At 37.8% G+C, this 19,651-nt stretch overlaps 1 protein-coding gene across 5 annotated transcripts in view; it reads right to left on the bottom strand.

Moving 5' to 3' along the window:
• The window catches only part of ATG7 (autophagy related 7), a 116,157-nt gene that overhangs the window by 2,603 nt on the left and 93,903 nt on the right, over positions 1-19,651 (bottom strand). The window contains exons 19-21 of one of the 5 annotated variants that reach the window (XM_085235966.1): positions 7,552-17,788; positions 2,098-7,059; positions 1,609-1,792 (exon numbers count right to left, since the gene is read on the bottom strand). In XM_085235966.1, the coding sequence (XP_085092092.1) occupies positions 17,756-17,788 (33 nt within the window). In that variant the 3' untranslated portion in view covers positions 1,609-1,792; positions 2,098-7,059; positions 7,552-17,755. Of the gene's footprint in view, positions 1-1,608; positions 7,060-7,551; positions 17,789-19,651 lie in introns of all 5 variants that reach the window. The other 4 variants (XM_085235967.1, XM_085235964.1, XM_085235965.1 and 1 more) reach the window with 4 other exon arrangements.

The raw sequence follows: 19,651 nt of genomic DNA, 5'->3' as shown, positions 1-19,651 counted from the left end.
CTTTATGTACAAATAAAATGTAGAGGGTAAATTGATAATGATAGCTTGACACAACAATGGTAAAAGAGGAGTGCATAACTTTTACTGGCCAAACCTGTACTAACATAGTCACTGGAAAATGATTGCTGAGCCTATCCAGCAGATTGTGCTTACCCAGTAGGGCAGAAAGGACCTATCAAAACGTTTATTATTTCTTTTAAAACTATGAACAAGTGAAGCAGCAAATGGAGTTTAAAAACAGTACCAAGCTCAAGTGTTGATACCTCCATGGTTTGTGCTGAATGCAGGCATATTGGAGTCAGATGGCTGAAGAGACTCCTGCCACTGCTGCAGAGAGCTCAGCAGGGATCTGCTGCAACTGCTCAGCTGCTCATAAAGCAGCTATGCTACTACACAGTGTAACTGAACTGCTAGACTTTAAAACTGGCACATGCACAAAACACAAAATTGTAACCAGTTCATCACTGTACTTGGAGCTGTAATCACCAGTTCAGAAGCTGCTTCACAAGCAGCAGCTGGACTGCCATTGCAGCTGGGCTGAATGCTCACAGAAGGGTGTGGGGGGACTGCTAAGAATGGGAACAAATCCAATTGTTCCTAGGAAGCCAAATCAGTCAAAAGAGAAAAGATGCAAAACTGTTTTTCAGGCTCGCTCAGAAGCCTTTTGGCAACATCCAGGTTAGAACCCACTGCACACATGGTAACAACTGCTTACATTATAAAACACATGACCCACAATGGCCACGTGAATGAAGATGTCTCCAGTATCCAAACACCATACCAATATGCAGTGTTGCTTAATGTGATCCTGGCAAAAAGGATGAGGTGTATTTTAAATGCTGTGTAAGAGCTTTGCTCACCAGAGCTGGCACACTGTTGCATGGCTAAGAATATTCACCACTATCTTTAGATCTTTCTTGAGGAACAGTGAAAAAGGAAACTTGTCTGCATCTTCCTGATACACAGAAGCTTCCATTTCATCTGGCATAGATACAGATCCAAGTATACATTACACATAGCATCTTAAGGATGTCCCCATCTCTTTCCATAGCAAAGTTATTGCAAAGCTGGACTGTGCTATGTGTTGAAGCACACTTTATCCCTTAAAGGCCCACATCAGAAAACAGACCAATCTAATAACAGACTTTTTAACCTCTCCAGTAATGGGAACATTCTGCCCCTCTCTGATGCACAACTAGCTCAAGTGCTTTTTCTTGGAGATAAGACATTCAAGGTAGGTACTTTAATTGCTTATTTTTAAACTACAGTTACGTGTAGCTTCACAGCAGCTGCCTTGTTCTTCAGGCAAAGCTGTCCCAGTTTCACTTGGTGCTCTCCTGACACCACACAAGGCAACAACACCATCTGTACAGGTACACAGGGGAGTGCTGCTGCAAACAAATGCTCAATGGAGTATATGCTCTGCTCCTGTGGGAGAGGTGCTGGGAGGCTCACAAGGGTAGTGCTGCACACCAATAGTGATATTTAATACACATAAGATATTTTTCTGCAGGGCCTTGAAAGAGACTCAATTATCTGAACTTTAATGTTGGTGGAGGAGTAAGTTTCAGAGAGCCAGCAAAACTGGGTAAGTACAACTTAACTTACCTCTGTATTGTGGCTACCAGGATTATAACCACAGTCTTCTGAGCACCAGTCCAGTTCTAGATTCACCTCAGTACATGGCCTGCCCACTGGTGCTCATCCTTCAGCCTCTTGATTGCAGCAAATTTCCCAAGTGTATTCAAACTTAATCTTCCCCAACAATTTTCCCAGGGAAACACCATCATTTCTGTAGAAAAAACAAAGAATAGCAGATCTTGTCATCCTGGATCTAAAGCCACAGACATCACTCCTTTCTCCACTTCTCTAATTTGAGGTTTCCTCCAAAACATTTAATAGTTTACAGCAAACTCAGGTCTCATAATAACACCCTCAGCACAGGCTGAAAGCAATCTGCAGAAGACTAAGCCCAGTATAGCACAGCCATTGCAAAAACAGAGCCTAAAATGTAATAAAATAAACTTTTTTTTTTTTTTTTTTTTTTTAATTAAAAGAAGTCTGAGGAAAAATCTGGTCCTTTACATTTTATCTGACCTTCAAATGGTAGGATGAGGATGAGCACCTTGTGCCAGCTAGCAATCTTCTGCAGAGCCCTCAAGTTTTCTGTTCAGAAGTAGGTTTGAATTCATTAGTCTTTGGGTTTCCACACAACGACTCCAATGAGGAAAGGCACTTCATGTTTGTCCATGGATTAGCTTGATATCAGGTTTCATTTTTACTTGCAGAAATGTTTAATACTTGGCAAATGTGGTCACCACGTTTTCAAAAACCACCAATATATGAAGGCACACTCTTGTAAGTAGAGTAGCACAGTAATTCTTCTGCTGGTGCCAGGCTGCTTCTGCATGCTCCCCTGGGCTGTGACAGGGAAACACCATCATCTGGGGCAATGCTCTTGGTCTTTTTGCTGACACGCTCCATGTTCCCGAATATCACTTAGCAGGAGTTTCCACACCACTAAACTGGTGAAAAAGAGACAGCTCTCCTGGGCCAGCGTGGTAGAATTCATGAGGGGAACCAGTCGTTTCACTACAATTATTGTTGAAGTCTCTTTACATGCTTTGTGCTTAACGTGGACAACACCCATTCCAAATGAAAGAAGAGCAGCAGCTTTCCAGATACGCTGCTTCTGACTGAGACCAGGACACACACCCTGAACAGATGCCCAGGGCACCACGCCTGCGTGCCCAACCATTTGCAGCTCAAGCTCCTCCCACGTGCTGCGTGCTCCGCTGCCAGAGGTGGACAACACTGCAGTGCAGGCAGCCTCCAGCCGTGTGACAGCAGCATTTCTAAGAAACATTAAGTACGGATTTCTCATGTTTTCCTTTGTCACAAAGGAAATCACAAAGGAGACCAGCTCATAAGACGGCAGTATGCTAACTTAGGAGTTTTTACAGCTGCAAACTGGGGTATCGCTTCAGCATTTATATCTGACTGACATGCCTCCCTGCTAAAAATGGTTGGCACAGAACTAGTCATACATGGATATTCAGATTAGCATCCATTTATATTTTAACAGAGGCAGAAAAGGAGAATTTCTTTTTCCATAGGCTATTTTTAAGTAATGATGAAGCAGTTACTGAGTACCAGTAAGAACACACTTGACTATACTGACATGAGACAGTCTTTTGCTGGGTAGGCTGACCAGTTATATTATTCACTGCTGCAGTATTCATTCTAATTTTACATTTTATTTTGCTAAGTAGCAGTTTTTTTTAAAATGTCATGGAGAACATCTGTGTGCTCTCCATCACAAAGACAGACACAAAGGCATCTGTCAGCACGAAGCTGTGTCAGCCACACGCCTGCTACATTTAATAGCCAAAAGCTGCTTATCTTTAAACTGTTTACTCAGTTTGAGCAAATATTATGCAAGCAGAGTCCTTCTGATAGTGTCCTGCTATTCAAGGTGGAATCAGTGAGATACTTTTTCTAAATCAGGAAAACACAAAGCTCAAATCTCTTGCTTCCTGAAATATTAAGATAAGGGGTTAATAACATATGGTTTGTGCATTACATTTAAAACGTATCGACGAGAAACTATTTCAATTATATTCCTTCTCGTTAGTTAAAAGAAAGTATAAAAAATTGAGTTTTTTGCTCTCAGAAAAAAAAAAAAAAAAAAAAGCTTTGATTAGTTAAAAAGTTCTCAGCCTAAAGTCAAACCTTTGTTCTCTACTGATCCACTGTAGTATCCTCAACTTTTCATTCTTTCCTGTGGGGGTGGGGTGGAGGTGGTGGCTAGAGCACACAGCAAGGAGTGAGGATGGAAAAATGGAAAGAATTAACAATACTTGGAGATTAAAGCAAGGGCCCTTCCTTTTCCTTTTCCTTTCAAAAGGGCTCCTGCTAAGGCTACAGAAAACCTCATACTATTAGCTTCTTCAGAAGAAAATGTATGTATTCAAAACGCACCATGGGCATTGTTACAGAGTTTACAGCAGCAAAGTCTTTTCCTCTTACTTTCATTGTTACACCTTAATTTAACCTAACGCTACTTTCATTTATCAAACGTTTTCTCAGGTCATTAATGGCTCCTGACATTGTTCTTGCGGCTGGGGTTTGTTATTCTATTTATATACTGACATTAAAACATCAAATTTGAAAACAAAACCAGAGTAATAGAACTGCAGAGTTAAGAAAACGTAAACCAGGACTTACCTCCTGACACAGGAGCAACCATCAGCATCTCTGATCAGCATCAGCTGGCTTCCTCCATCGAAGCCAGCACATGCAGCAGCCTCTGGTCTCCCACTGCTGGCAAGTGAGACCCTAGCAACACACTCACGTACATCATTTCCCTTTTGCTTTGAGAAAACCTTCCTCATAAACCAAGAAAGCAGAATAGTCCAGGGTAAAATAACACAGAAGAGCATGCAGTTTCCTTTATTGTAATACAGATGTGGCTGTCTGAATGTAGGCTATGAACAGGGTTCAGAATAATCAACCACATAAATGTAAAAGGAACTTCCACTCTTAAAGACTGCGCTGTAGACATCTAAACCTGCTATTTCAGATGTCTTCATTCTGAACCATCCCTCTGTCATTTCACAAATTTGCTAATTTACCTTTCAGCTTCCCTTCAGCACTGCCCTACACAATGCAGTGTGATGTAGTTAGGCAGACACTGTGTTTTTGGAAAAAAGAAAGTAATAAAACAAAACCAGCCATGCAAAGCCATCACCACATGGAACACGGCGAGATTTCTCATTTTGAAAACTTCCACAAGTTCTTCTCACAATAAGAAGTACTGCTTTTGTTGTTTCCAGCCTCACAAACGCACTCTGTGAGTCAGGCTGTGACCTTTCAGGATGATGCAAAATCAGCAGTAATAAATCAAGCGGTGTCTTTGCTGACATGTCTGTAACTTCAGTGATTAATCCAACAAATAAACAATTTCTGCCTGGAAATACAGGAAAGAGGAGTGGGATTCTCCTCCTGCTCTGCCCTGTTGTAGCTGAACTCTGGAGGCAGATTTGGTCCTACCAATTCTAATCCTAGGCAAAGGCCAAGGATTAAAGTCAATAGCAGATCCACCCATCATACATCAATAGAGAAAAAGAAGCTAATGAAGGGAAGAAAACATACTCTTTTTTCTATAAGAGTTTGTTCCTTTGAATGGTTGTTTCACGACAGAGCCCGTTGTGTCTTTCTCTGGTGAAGATGACCATAGTTCATGCGTTTTCCCCTAAGAAAAGAGATAATTCTACTAGCACAGGCGATTGTAGCTCACATATCAGTCCGCTGCTTTCCCCTCTTTGTATATTCTACTAGATCCTTCTCTTGACTCTATTCACAGGGAAAGCACAGCTCTCAGGTGGGGCCCTAGACTCCTTTCTTCATACTACTATTCTGGCTGACATAGATAGGTATCTACAACAATAGCCAAATTAACTTGCCAATGTTCATGAACGTAAAACCTGCCCAAGGCTTCAAAGTCAGCCATGGTAGACAGTTCTTTGAACTGATTTTTAAACTGTAAAAGAAGAATTTCTTCCTGTGAGCTATTAATAGCATAGCAATCTATACTCAGAATATCTCCAGAGCTCCAGAAAGAAAATGAGTGCATCCAATTTGATTAGCTGGCAGAATGTAACATTTACTGCACGTATACAGAGCATAAAACATCACAGCAGCCAAATACATGACCTTGCCTATAGAGAATCAGCAGGATCTGGACTTCAGGACTTCTTTACACGATTCTACAGCAGGTAAAAAATTGGCTTTCTCTTTTAACATATTAAGAAAAAGATACAGATAATTGCTTTTGTATTACTTGTACAAATCTCAGTTGTTTTGTGAGGTGCTTGTCTGCACAGATACTGAGGCATAACAAACAGAGCAATATCCACGTGTTTCAGCGACTACAAAGCATTCTTGCCATACAGTTACTTTGGTTGTAACTTACCTGAGCAACTGTAAGTAGTAACACTGATATCTCACCACAACTGTGTTTTTTATTCGTAGAACTTATTGAAATCATTCCATGAGAAGACATTTCACTTAAATTTTTTCAGAAGCAAAATTAAAGTAAAATTCAGGTTATAAATTATAAGTAACTGTATTTGGAATTAATTCTGTTCTTGAGCCATTCAGTTTCACCTTTTGAAGTGTTTCTGCACACTCACTAAACAGATATGTTCATTTTTAAATTAAAGAGATTCCCGGGACTTGAAGGAATATAAAAAACACCCACCTGCAATTTCCCCACCCCGCACCCAGGAAAAACAGAACAGAAACAAAAACAGTGTTGGGAGACCAGCAACAATGTTTTGAGAGCTGAGAAAACTCTGATCAACCCAACTAGTCAGACTGATGAAAAGGAGAGATTCTCTACTTGGGAAAATTCCACTGCTTAGCTTTGCAAGACTGATGTGTGAATGAGCCACACTACAACCTCAAACCAAAACACTTCAAAAATTTCCACATAAGATGGTGTTTAGAGAGCATATGGAACATTTATTAAGGTGTGGGATCATATAATGAAGCTTTTAGACATAAAGAACCTTTGTTTGTGGGTCTAAAAGCCTACTTTAGGAAGCAGACTTCTAGAGCATGGTAAGGCACAAATTAAGAATGTTCTCTTCCCTGAGAGTTTTAGAAAAACTTTTAAGTAGCACTTATTTTTGGAACTGAACTAAAGAGAAAAGACTGCCCAACCTGTACTCCTTGTAAATCTTTGAAACCTTATAGTTAGTGCAACCCAAGAGGAAGCTCCAAAATAGAAGAAAATTGATGCTAAGCCTCTAGAGAATTTCCGATAGACAGACCCTGACCAGAAAATGAACTAAAACTCTTGGGAGGAATGTAAATTACTCAAAGCCAATGACAATACCTCTGATGAGAAAGCTCCTAAACTGGGTCATCCTTGATCCGTTGCTCCTAAAGCCTCAAACAGAGAGCAAATCTCTTTATAGCTGTGCTTCCTGGCTCTCCTCCAGGTTCCTCTTCTTCTGGCACTTGTGCTTTTCTTCTGCCCTTCCTATCTCCCAACTATAAAGGAAACAGGGAAGGAAAGGAAATACTAACACAGTAGGACAAAAAGAATGCCTGGAGCTTCACTACAACAGAGACGTGGGGCAGTGGGGAACCATTTCAAAGGATTTCAGTTTATTTGCTCTTCTTTAACAACTGAAGTTTCTTTACTCTTAGTGAAGTAAGTGATTGTATATGTAAGGCTAGATATATTTTGAACTTCATTTGTGAAAAGTTTAAATCGGGAAAGGGGTCAACGTCTACACTGTGAAAATTTAGCAAAATGCCAACATGCCATCAACACTATGAGATAGTCCAACAGTCTACAGTTGATGGTTACTTACTTACACCTTGTGTTTGGTTCATGAACAGTTCTTTGTATTTCACCCAGGAAATGTATGAAAATGGTTTTATCTCCTATAAAGTACCTTTACAATAAATGATCAAAACTCAACAATAAATGTTTGTTAAAAAAGAAAATAATAATAAAAAGGAAGGTTTAATTCTTACCCCAGTCTTCCATTTTATGATCTATTCTTGCTCCTCAATTCTTCTGTTCCATTACCAAAGTCAATCTGCACCTTCCTTTTGCAAAAGAACCCAAACCTCTAATTCTAGGGCACAGAAACTTAAAATGGGAGTGCAGACCTTGGAAAACAGAACAGATGTTATTTCTAACCATTCTTAGACTGGATTGCTAATTTATATTACTCTGCTTTCCAACTATGCTAACAACCCAGGCATAATGTGGATTTGATTCCATTTGGGAACAGAATGCACTTGCTGCAAAACAACCAGTTAAAGCTTCTAGCAGTCAGACTGGTAACAGAAAACACAAGCTCAAAACCAGAAACTCATTTTTAAACAGTGCACCCAGTTAACTTCTTCCTTTTCCTTTTTCCTTTTACACAAAAATAAAAAATGCTCTAGTGTGGCTCCTCAATAGAAGGAGCTAAATGGCTACACAAAACAGTACATGTGCTCTAGTAGATATATATTTTTAGCACATCTACACAAGAAAGAATAAAACTGACCGAGGAGCCATTTAAAAGTTAACAACAGATTTATTTATTTCTCCTTTACACACATAAAAAATTTAAAATACATGCTTAATAGTGTAAGATTATCTTTACATGTGAAATCAGAGTGCCTTCAGAATTCTGCAACCCAGTTTAAGACATCACTGATGTCTGGCTTTGAGCATCCAAAAATGGAGACAAATGAACTTCACTAACTCCATGACCAAACTGATTAAATTAAAAGGCTTTAATAGGCAACACTAGAGAAGAGATCTACCTGTATGATCTGTTATTCACTGCCGTTCTATTGACCAGTTGACTCAAATGTTGGTCTTGCTGTATTAGGTACTTAATCAACAGAAGACACTCTACCAAAACAAGCTCAGGCAATGGATGAGAGGGAAAGATTGCAGAGGTGGAAGGGATTTACAAGGATCATTAAGTCTAACTCCAAACAGGACACTCAAAACTCAAATCCTATGTCCCAGTGCTGTCCAAAGACTACTTGAATGCTGGCAGCTTGGGGCCGTGACCTGGAGAGCCTATTCCACACCCCATAACCCTCTAGTGAAGAAATTTTCCATACCACCCAGCCTGACACTTCCTTCTCACAGTTCCATGCCATTCTCTCAGGTCCTGCCACTGTCACTAGAGAGATCAACACCTGCCACTTCACTCCCCCCATGAGGAAACTGTAGGCCATCACGAGGTCTCCCCTCAGTCTCCTGAGGCTGAACAAGAACATTTTGAAGCTGGAACAGAACATTTTGGCTTCAAAAATGTATGAAGCCACAATTATTTAAAATTATAACAACAAAATAATTTTAAAACAACGATTTGGTCATATTCTTAAACAACATGCCACCGCATGTCCTATGGCAAAAAAAAATACAAAAAACAAAAAAACCAGCTTACTCCTAATACTCATCTATATGATCAGTGTCACAGACCTTTAAATCACATTCTTTTTCAGTATTTCAGATCAGTGGGTATGTTACTATTCACTATTCCTTGTTGATTTTTAAGCACTGTTCATCTTGACATTATCTATCAGAATCCCTTAATGACATTTCCAAATATTAGCAGCAGGAAGCTAGATTATGTAATATCTGGTAATATCTGGCATTGTTGGAAATTAAACTTGAATAACTCCAGCAACAGAGAAACGCTGTGCACACACCAGCTGACTTGCTTGCTCTTCCTCCTCTTCAAATCTGAGCAAACAGTTACAAAGAAGTCTATTTAGCAAACACTGCAAGCTTAAAACAGTGCTGAACCTTTGCTTAAGAAGTTAGCAAGAAATTAAATGCCTTTCTCCTGGGATTTCTGAGAGCACTAGTCTATCAAAAGCATCAGGCAGTTGGTGAGAATGATCCAACTATGTTCCATATATCAGCTGCTGCCCTGCATGGTTCATGAGGCAGGGTACGCATAGCTCACCCATTCTTAACTACTACAGGAGATAAAACCACAACTACTACCTAATTTGGCATGCAAGAGACATTCAACAGTAAATATTTTAATTAAAGTGGGGAAAAAAAATATATTTTTTTGTTTGAGTGACCAAATAATTGGAATGTTGTTACATTTATACCATCTATCATTTCAAAGCATTTCTCACTTAGTACCAATAATAACATGTAACCATTGCTCCAATAGCTATTGGGTGGAACTTCAGGAAGAGTTTTTCATTAACAGCATACAGGATGCCTGCATAAAGGTCATTTAGAAAATAAAGGATGCAAAGGAGACTGAACAGAAACTTTGGGAAGGATGACTGAAATATTAAGTAAAGGAAAAAAAAAACCTCATGTACACACAGACACACAAAACAAAAAAACAAAAAACAAAAACAAAAAAACCCGAGAAATTACCAGGCCATCTATATTATTAGAAACAAAACAAAACCCTAAGAAACATAGCCTGTTTTTTTTTTTTTTTTTTTCCCCAAGACTTTGGTTTAGTGCTTTCCTTTAGTGCAATGACTTTAATGATGCAGTTCTTAATTGTGCCAAAGTTTGATGTGAAATCACACAGTCAGAAGAAAAACCACAATCTATAGTAATAATCACCAACTCCACCTCCCTGAATACACAGACCTCATTTCAGTTTTCCCTTCAGGTGCAACCACAGAGTGACTGTCTACTTGATAAGAACTGATAAAATCAAAGCATAGCCAAAAGGACCCTGCTGTACTCAGATATTCATGTCTTATGAAGTCCCAAAGCTGTTGCTATTTAAACAAAAGAACAGTGATCCTTTGCGCACGACAAGAACAAATAAACGCAACGCTTTTACAGCCTGTCCCGCAGCACAATGAATAAATGATCTAGACAGACATCCAACTTTTCACATTCCTCTGATGACAATAATTCCTGACATTACTCTTCACGGTTTAACAGCCAACTCCTGAAGTGACATCATGGGGAATTTTGTCCAAAGAAGAAACACAGCTGCTGAAGCTTTCCCTGTACCACGTCTGCTATAACTAGTGCTCCTGCCTGCTTTGGAGACACTCTGCTAACAAGTAAATTTTACTCTGCATCTTCACATTTTAACTACATATGTATGGAGTGATATCACTGAAAAATATCGGTTATGGAGAAGGAAACACTGAAACACACCAAGAATCTCCTGTCGTGTACACACTAGTGAGGGAGCAGCAAGGGAGATCCACTTAAAGCTGAAGCTCAACCAGTAGTATGAAAACACAGTTTTTTATTTGCATTACTTCCAAAATAATAATGGAAAATTATGCTCAGGCTCCTCTTGTTTGCCCTCTGTCCCTCTCCCAACACATCAGCAGTAAATTAAGAATGCTTTGTACCAAAAGCAGCTCTGCTAACACGTACTTACAATGATTTCATTCATAAAATACTTTGTGTAGAAATGCTAATCTCCTGTTTTAAGTAAACTTCAGCACTGATGATTTCAATGATTCAAAAAAATAAAACACATTCAGTTGGTTACTTGTAATAGTCCTAGATAATCAAAAGCCCTCGTTTCCCCTTCCTCTCTCAAAAAACAAAACAACACAGAAAACAATGATGCAAGTATTAAAAGAAAAAAAACCAACAGTCCCTATTTAGGAAATAGGCAATTCAAACAAAAAGGTTGCCAGTGATGTCATTTCATTTATACACCGCCTGAGTCACAGGTTCCTGAGGAAGTGGTAACACCTACAGAAATACTGTATGAAAGTCAGACTTCCAAACGTGAAATGAAAACAGAGACATTTATAGACAAAGCAAAACCCTCAAGCAAAATCACAACTGCTTTGCAGATTTCCATTCACTCTTGTACAAATTTGAAAGAAATTTGTCACTAGAAATTAATTTGCTTATCCATTCACACCCTTCTGCTACCTATGAGGGGAAAAGTGGGCTGGCGAGGAGATATTCACAGGGGTTGGGAAGATAGGGGAAGAAGACAGTGATTTCCTGGCTGCCAAAAACCAGAAAACTCAGAGAAGGCAGGCAAGACTTGGAACCTTCACTGCCCAGCAGCTCTTCCAGGTTCACGCTGATATGACGTGGAAACAATTTAGCAGCATTTCAATTTCAGTTTTAGCCCACGCTGGTTTGATTTAGAAAGTAAAATTATTTCAGAAATGAGAAGCCAGCTTTCATTTCAAATGCACCAAGCTCCTTCAGCACTGCCTCACCTTGGCAGAGACGCCCAACTGAAGCTTTTTAAGAGAGTACAAACATTGCACCAAAAGTGAGGAAAACATTAGTGGCTTCCTCAGTGAGAAAGAATAAAGCCTCCTGTTTGTTTTTTATGTAGTGGATAAGATCATTTCACTAATAAATAAAAAAAATGAATTATTCTGGTGAGATCAAACAAAAATCAAGTGTCTGGTGCTGAAAAGCAAATAAGCCTGAATTACTGAATGCTCCAAGGCTGCTGAAGCAGCAATCCACTGCCAAACAACTTAATAGCAGAAAGTAACTGTATGGGAAAGGAGGGAAGTTAAGAAGAATGACTGAAAAAATCATACTTTTTATTTGCAGCAGTAAAACACTATGTGCATGTGACCTTCAGTTACAGAGGCAAAGTCCTTTGTACTTCATATCAACATCCTATATAAATATCTATTCAAAAAGCAAGTTGGAACAGGCATTTAGACTTCCATAGCAAATGGTAACACAGTGAATACTTCCTGCCAGCTAGGAAACACCACATCTCTTCTAGAATTCCTGACAGCCCCTTTTTATTGCCAAGTTGAAGGAAGTGCCTACAAGAAGGTGCAACTGCAGGTGAGGCCTGGCATGACTAAACTGACCAAAACACACTTAGTACTTGAAGTTCAGACAAACAGCTGTAGGGAGCTCTGACAATCCTGTCAAAGAATGTCCAAAATAATTCCATGAGGTGTGAAAAAGTGCTACAGTGAAGCTGCAATTTGGCAGACTGTGTTGTCGATTACTAGGGGGCAACCATCAGTACTTGAAATTATAGATGCTTGGAGTACTCACTCATCTTTACCCTTATCCTGGAATGAAATTTACCTGAATTGGGAAACGAGATGAAAAATGTGTTGCTCTAAGATAGAGAATACCTTACGCTACTCAGCAACACTGCTACTTCAATGTATTACTATTAATTCTTCTGGAAGTAGCTTAAGTTTCCCTACTGCTGAGCCAATTTCCTTGGCTAGGTTAATATGGTTCTCAAGTGACTCATTCAGAAGAATTCACTACAACCTGGACAAAATACCAGTCACCGACTGGTGGAATACAGACCGCTGTATTTCAGCTACTGAGCTTAAGAGTAAAGTGGATACAAATTAGCCCAAGCCACAGCCCGTTTTGGTTAACACTGCCCGACTTCAAACAACTCTCAGCAACACTTTGATAAAACAATGGATCAGAGCAACAGATTCTTTTGGTCTGGGATAACTGAGAAAAAAACTCTTTGCTAAACATATATATTCTATTTCTCTACATTTTACAGATGAAAACTTACTAAAAAAAAATCAGGCAAAAAGCAGGAACTGTTAAACTCTCTGAGTCAATCTAGTATTGATGCTATTCCAAAGGAAAAGTCCTGCTGTCCTCAATAACTACTCACCATGAAAAGTCACTGCTGTCAGTAGTACATGATCAAAGAGTATCAGTAAAAGTAAAATGAGACTGAAAACATTCTTCATCACTAGATTGCTGTTTTGTTTGTTTGTTTAATTTCAAATCCTGTTAAGTGCTGCATAAATAAGAAAATAAATTTTAAATTTTGGCAGCTGAAGTGATAACAGAGAGTTAATGTCTATGCTAATTTCAAACCCATAGCATTATCTATATGGTGCCACAGTATTTTTAAACACCGATAGAGCTCTGGAGAAAATCCAGGGAGCTTTAAGGGAAAGAGATTTGGAATTTAAATGGAACAGGTAGGCAGGTTTTTCACAGATTATGAATTTATGCACTGTCAGACTGTAACAGCATGAAGTTCTTCTAGGTTGTATTTCTGCCTTATATAGCTGTTAATCTAGGCCCTCTAAAAGAGAAGAGGTACACAAAACCCTCCAACAAGAAAAGTTTTGTTTTGGTAGGCTATGCATGATGAGCACGATATTTGCATTGAAAACAATTTAAAACAAGGAATAAAACGTAAAACAATTAAAGAAGTCATGTCAATGGATTTGGAAAAAAAAATGGTAACAGGCTCAGGACATCTTCCAGATTGTGTTTCTTAGAAAGTCTGTTAAGTTTGCCATGTTGCAAATTTTTCTTTAATGGCTTCTCTTTGGAGTATAAATGCTTATTTGTTTCTAAGCGAAGTATTGCAAATATTGCATTATTATTTAAAAAAAAAAAAACAAGAAAGGAAGCAAACTTACAACAACAAAAAACCAACCAACCAAACAAAAAAAAAAAACAACCTAAAAGATTAGGTGTAAAAATTTGGAAAAGTAATAAGAAAAAATCCTACCATGCAGCTGCATGTTCTTTTCAGCTTTTGTGTACTTTTAATGCCAACGTTGAACCAACGGAGAAGAGAATGGCTATCAGCAGTTTTAGAGAACTGGCTGGACTTGCAGTGCAGAATAGAGATACCTTCAACTGGAAGAACAACAAAAAAAGTTTGATTATGTGTTAGCTTGCAACATATGTAGTACTGAAAGAATGTGAGCTGTCCTTCCTCTTCCCATAGAAAGAGAACCAGGACTCTCCTTGAACTTTTAAGATGTGGTTATGCTCCAAAAAGAAACCATATACAAAAATCCTTATGGATTCAGTAATGGCTCATTGGTACTATAAGAAACAGGCAAACTTGACTGGCATCAGAAGCTTAGTGATCTTTTCACATATAATTGACATTAATGGGAATCCTGAAAACCAAAGCCTACTTTCATTCACTTCGCAGCTATCTGACCTTTTTTTAAAATGTCTTGAAAAAGAGGAAGAAAACTTAAAGAAAAGTTGGGAACTGGGTGAACTTTTCAGTCAAACGATCCAGAGTAATGCAATGATGAGCTAGGTATTAGAAATTCCAATCAGAATAGATAGCATACACTCAGTACGAGTAAGAAACAGAAGTGCTATCATGTGACACTAAATCACAGAATGCTAAATAATAGTATAATAAAAAGTTCAGAAACAAGAACTCTACCAGTAAGAGTTTTCTTTGACTATGAGAAATTAAAAGGAGAAAAATTACAAACGACATTAGTGAGAAACTAAAAGAAATCACTTATATTTGAAAAAAAATTCAACTTTGCTATGACTTCTACTGCACATATTTAAGGTAAGTAGCCAGATCATATACAAGAGAACATTATACAGGCAGTAGAACAATAGTACTGATGGTAAAAATGAAATTTCCGTCCATCTCACTCTAACTCACTTAGAGTTCCCTAAGGACGTAATACCAAAGCCATACAGAGCACAAGGAAGGAACATTTTTTCCAGACTGAAGTTCAATGGCTATAAGGACTGCAGCAATTACTAGAATTCCACTTGATGTACAAGAGTACATTTCATGCTGTTGATCTCTACTGAAGCAGAATCCTCCTTCATTTCTTGGGGGTAGTCAGCTTTTTAGGAATAAAAATCCTATGGTTCCATTCTTTGGTGAATTTCTATACCAAATGATCTGGGTCATCATGAATCTTTCTGCATGGGTCTAAGTGTCATTTACACTCTTGTGCCCTTCCTCCCTTTTAGAACCCAATGCTGAAGGCTTCAGACTCAAACAATCCATGGAGCAGATTCTCACATTGGCCAAACCACATACTGGGTAAAATTTTACTATCAATTTACATCTAATACAAAGGGCATGCCTTAAGTGAAATTTATTCCAGACTGATAGGCTACAACATTGGTAAAAAGGATTTAACACCAGACTGAAAGCAAGTGAAGAAAGGTCGAAGTTTAACTTCCATTAAACAACAGTATCTGCAGTTGAAAGGGCAGTGCCAAAAGCCTTCTGTTAAGTACCTACAGGCCAGTAAATAAATGTGCTTATCTGATAATGGTATTTGTATTTGAACAGTAATGGAAATGTTAATAGCACTTCATTTCTATGTATTCTTCTGACTTCTTACTCAATTAATGTCTAGAAATTGAATAAAAGCAGAATAAGAACCATTTTATCCCACAAGGAGGAAGAAAACAACATTAAAGTTAGACAACGGAAGTTATTCCGAGACACACTAAAGTGCTTCAGAACATCAGGGACATCTGGGAAGCATATGTACAGCAAGCAGCTCAGCCTCAGAACTGTACGCTACTGAAATCAGAGAGGTAAGGAAACACCATATTAACCCTGAGTTCCAACCTTTAGATCTTGCATACTGCTGCAATTAAATAGATACACTGCATCTTTAAACTGAAAGTTACTTTCACAGGTAATCAATGTTTAGATACTTAAAGTAACTATTAATGTTCATCAAATTTTTAGAAAGATGTCTAGTTTTAAATTTTCGGATAATCAAAGACTGCAGAAGACTTTTACACTCAGCAGTTCCAAAAGATAAAAATGCAGGTCTTTCCCTTTAAACTACCCAGTACCAATACACGATTCCAAAAGAACTACAGAAAGCAAATCACGCAGCTCATAGGTAATTCTGTATGTTAATAAACTACTTAAAAATGTATATCACAGTTATCAATCTTATTGATCATTACCTGACCACCAAAAGATCAGTTTCCTATTAAAAATATATTTAATTCAGATATATATACTACAATGAAGTTAGCTAAACAGGACATTAGAGCTTAAAGCTACTTCAGTGATCACAAAAAGAAATACATGTAACAACTAATGCTAACCTCAACATGTTTCAGTGAGTCTTCTTTTATGACGGGAGTATAGGACCTGCAGATAGCCCCTGCAGATAGCTTTTCTTTTAAGGTGAATTTGATCTGACAGAACATCCTCTGATGTGGCCTAAGAGAGAAGCTGTGAAATTATCTGCAACGGATATTCAGAGCTTATGTTAAAGGAAGTAAACCAAGCTAAATTAACTGGATTGACTAGTTGGTCAACTCGTTTTTATAATGTATAATAGAAATAAAGACTTTTTCACAAAAAGCGATTCTGTCTTCTTTTCTGAGCAAGTCAGTCCACAGTCTCCACAATATAAAGCCTTATAATGAATTTCAATTATACTTCTAAATCCTATTGCAAGATAAAAAACAATATATTTGCTTTCAGTTTTGTAGTAAGTTACTTTGATATTTTACAAATCCATTTTTACAAATCCTTGAGAACCCATCAAAGATCCTCACAGTCTCAGCCATAACATCTGAAGCCGTTCCTGATGCTGCAGAAATTGAAATACTTAAACTCCAGGCAAAATGAAAATCAGAATCGGTGTTTAACACCTATAAAGTAGTATACAACAGCAACCAGGAATGGCACAGTTAGAAAATCAATTTCTTATTTTAGTAATACAGTTAACTAAAGTTTTTAATGAATCAATGATTCATCCTCAAAGCAATTTTTACTACATAGCAGAACACTCTCTAAACTTCAGCAGAGCGTAAGTATGACACAGATCCATTTTGGTCTTTCCTGTGTAAATATAAGTCAAACCACATTTCTTCCATAGAATGAAATTATGAAATCTTTCCAGAGAATAATTTCTCTTTTGGCACAGGTAAGAACAATCATACCATAATAAAGAAAAGGGAATCAACTGTACTACAAATATTTACTTTGAAATAGAAAGCAATGTGATATACACTGCAAGTGTAGGTTTTTAACCTACTCCTGCTCTCCCATAAATAAAGATGCAGTTTATTTCCCAACAGGAGAATATTCTCAATCTTAATAATGAACTCTAATTAAAGGCGAACAAGTGTTGGAAAGACGAAGAAAAAACATTTAGACAAGCTACTTAGACATGTCTGCTGACAAGCAAAATAAAAAAACGGAACAAATGAAATACCAAAGTTTACTTAAGCAGCAAATTTTATATATGTCTTATTAAGAAAATGGGGGGAAAAAAAGGAATAAGATTTAAACATAACCACGTTATTTCGGTTATTTACATAATAAAAATGAATACATGGAGTTATATCCAGAAAAGACTTCTTTCACAGTGAAGATACTCATGCCAGTATGTGGTTTACAATTGTTCATATTCACTGCAGTCAGAATGGGTAAGCAATCATTAACTTGTTGAATAACAGATAAAAGGCAGCAACGCAGTTCAAAGTAGGTCATCTTCCACCTTATTCAGCTGATTTTCAGACTGTTTCATCATCACTCATGTCCCAGATCTGCAACAAAAAAAGGAAGTGTAATTTTAGTTTGTGGAGTTCAAATACACTTTTAATATGCCTTTATAAAATTAGTATTATTATTTAAAAGAAAGAGTAAATAACATTTATGGACTGTTGACTAGAACCAATGGCTTTTTATGATTTTTTGGAGGTTTAGTTCATGGCAAATACTCTCCGTCTACTCAGAAAAGGCTTGTAGTAGCCAGGAAGAACATGGATACAAAGCTTTGAGCTAGATCTGGCTCTGAACTATTGGTTCTGATCACTTGAACAGAATAGTTCCCCTTTGCCAGCAAAATCTGCCACCAATAGGAAGATATTCCTTCAATATCTTTCAAATATTTCTAGAAAAATTCAGAGTTCAACACAGCAATATTGAATAGTTAATAGAAAAATAACTGTAATTTTAATAAAAGCCCTTATGACAAAATGTAATAATTCTGGAATTTGAATATGTTCTGAAAAATGCTCTTAAAATCCAACCCCAGAAAGCAATTGCTCAAATATTTTTCTGCAGTGTTACAAACCATAAAATGAAAACTCTGAATAGCAAGATTTTTTCAATTCCTAGAAGCGTTGCAAAATGGTGGTGTAAATCCTTATGGAAAATACTTTAGGAACAGTTTGTTTACGAAAGGAAAAAAGAGTTTTCATCCTGCCCTAGATGAGCAGCTTGGAGCTTGCCAAGGCAAACACAAATGTCCAGCTTACCAGTCAGGGTCAAGGATGTGGAAAAGAAATATGAAAAACAAAATCTTTAAATAGTGTTTATGGTATGATTCAAACTGGCAGTAAGTAAGAAATTCAAAGTTCAGACTGATAGTCCATCTTTGTTGAGCCTAATTTTTGAAAACAAATCCCATAGATTTTAACCCCCAAAATCACTCCCAAAGAAAGGTAATAAATACTTTAATAAATGCCATGAGGTGAATCAAAGGCAAAAGTGAAAAAAAGCGGACTGAAATCCCTAAAAGTCTTCTTTATCTACTAAGCAGATGCACTGGGAGCAGTGCCAGCTTCTCTGCTCTGTGCTTTCCCATCATCAGTTCTGATCTGAGCAGTGTGGGTGAGAAGGCAAGTACTTGCTGGTTTGTTTGTTTTTCACAAAGAAAGGCTGGCAAGGGTGCCAGTGACATGAATAATTTTGTGATATGAAAATACTTCCATCCAGAAACTGACTTGCTGTTCCGTAGTTTCTGTAAAGCTCAGAAAGCCTTTCGGCTCTACACACGTCACGTGCAATGCTTGCATTACTGTAACAACCCATCTGGCACAAAGAGCAGCTCTAACTACACAGTCATTTCTCTTTGTTGAAACCAAGGGGAAGAAATGCAGGTTTGTTGTTGTTGTTTGTCCTTAATATTAAGGGCCCTTGTGAGGGCCTCAAGCAACTTGAAGACGTACAGTCCAAGCACAGCTCCTAAGCTCCAGCACACAGTGCAGCCAACACTGCCTCGTAGGTAACCCAGACTTCTGGCTGTGGGAGCAGCCTTACTTGTGAAACGTATTCTGCTATCTGAATAACATAAGCTAGTCATGGACATTGAGAAACTAAGACCCCTGAAATACAGCATTAGTAATAATAGCAGGAAAGTAAGAAGAAAAGAATAACAATTAAATAATTTTCTATCTAAGATACATATATTTCCTAGGAGTCCTTCGACATAAAAATATTTACTTTTTATGTACCTTTGCATAAGAAGATGTTTAGACTACATGCTTCATGGCTATGCAAATTTTGGCTATTACTTCAAAGCAGTGAAATTTCTGCAGAACAGAAATCATGAAATACAGAAAGCCATGGAAGATAAAGTCTAAAATGAGTGTAGTGCCAAGAATCTGATCCCCAATTCAAGCCAT

This window comes from Meleagris gallopavo, chromosome 14 (assembly GCF_905368555.1).
Source record: "Meleagris gallopavo chromosome 14, MGAL_WU_HG_1.1, whole genome shotgun sequence".
NCBI classification, from domain to species: domain Eukaryota; kingdom Metazoa; phylum Chordata; class Aves; order Galliformes; family Phasianidae; genus Meleagris; species Meleagris gallopavo.
This window is presented reverse-complemented; position numbering and strand designations above follow the sequence as displayed.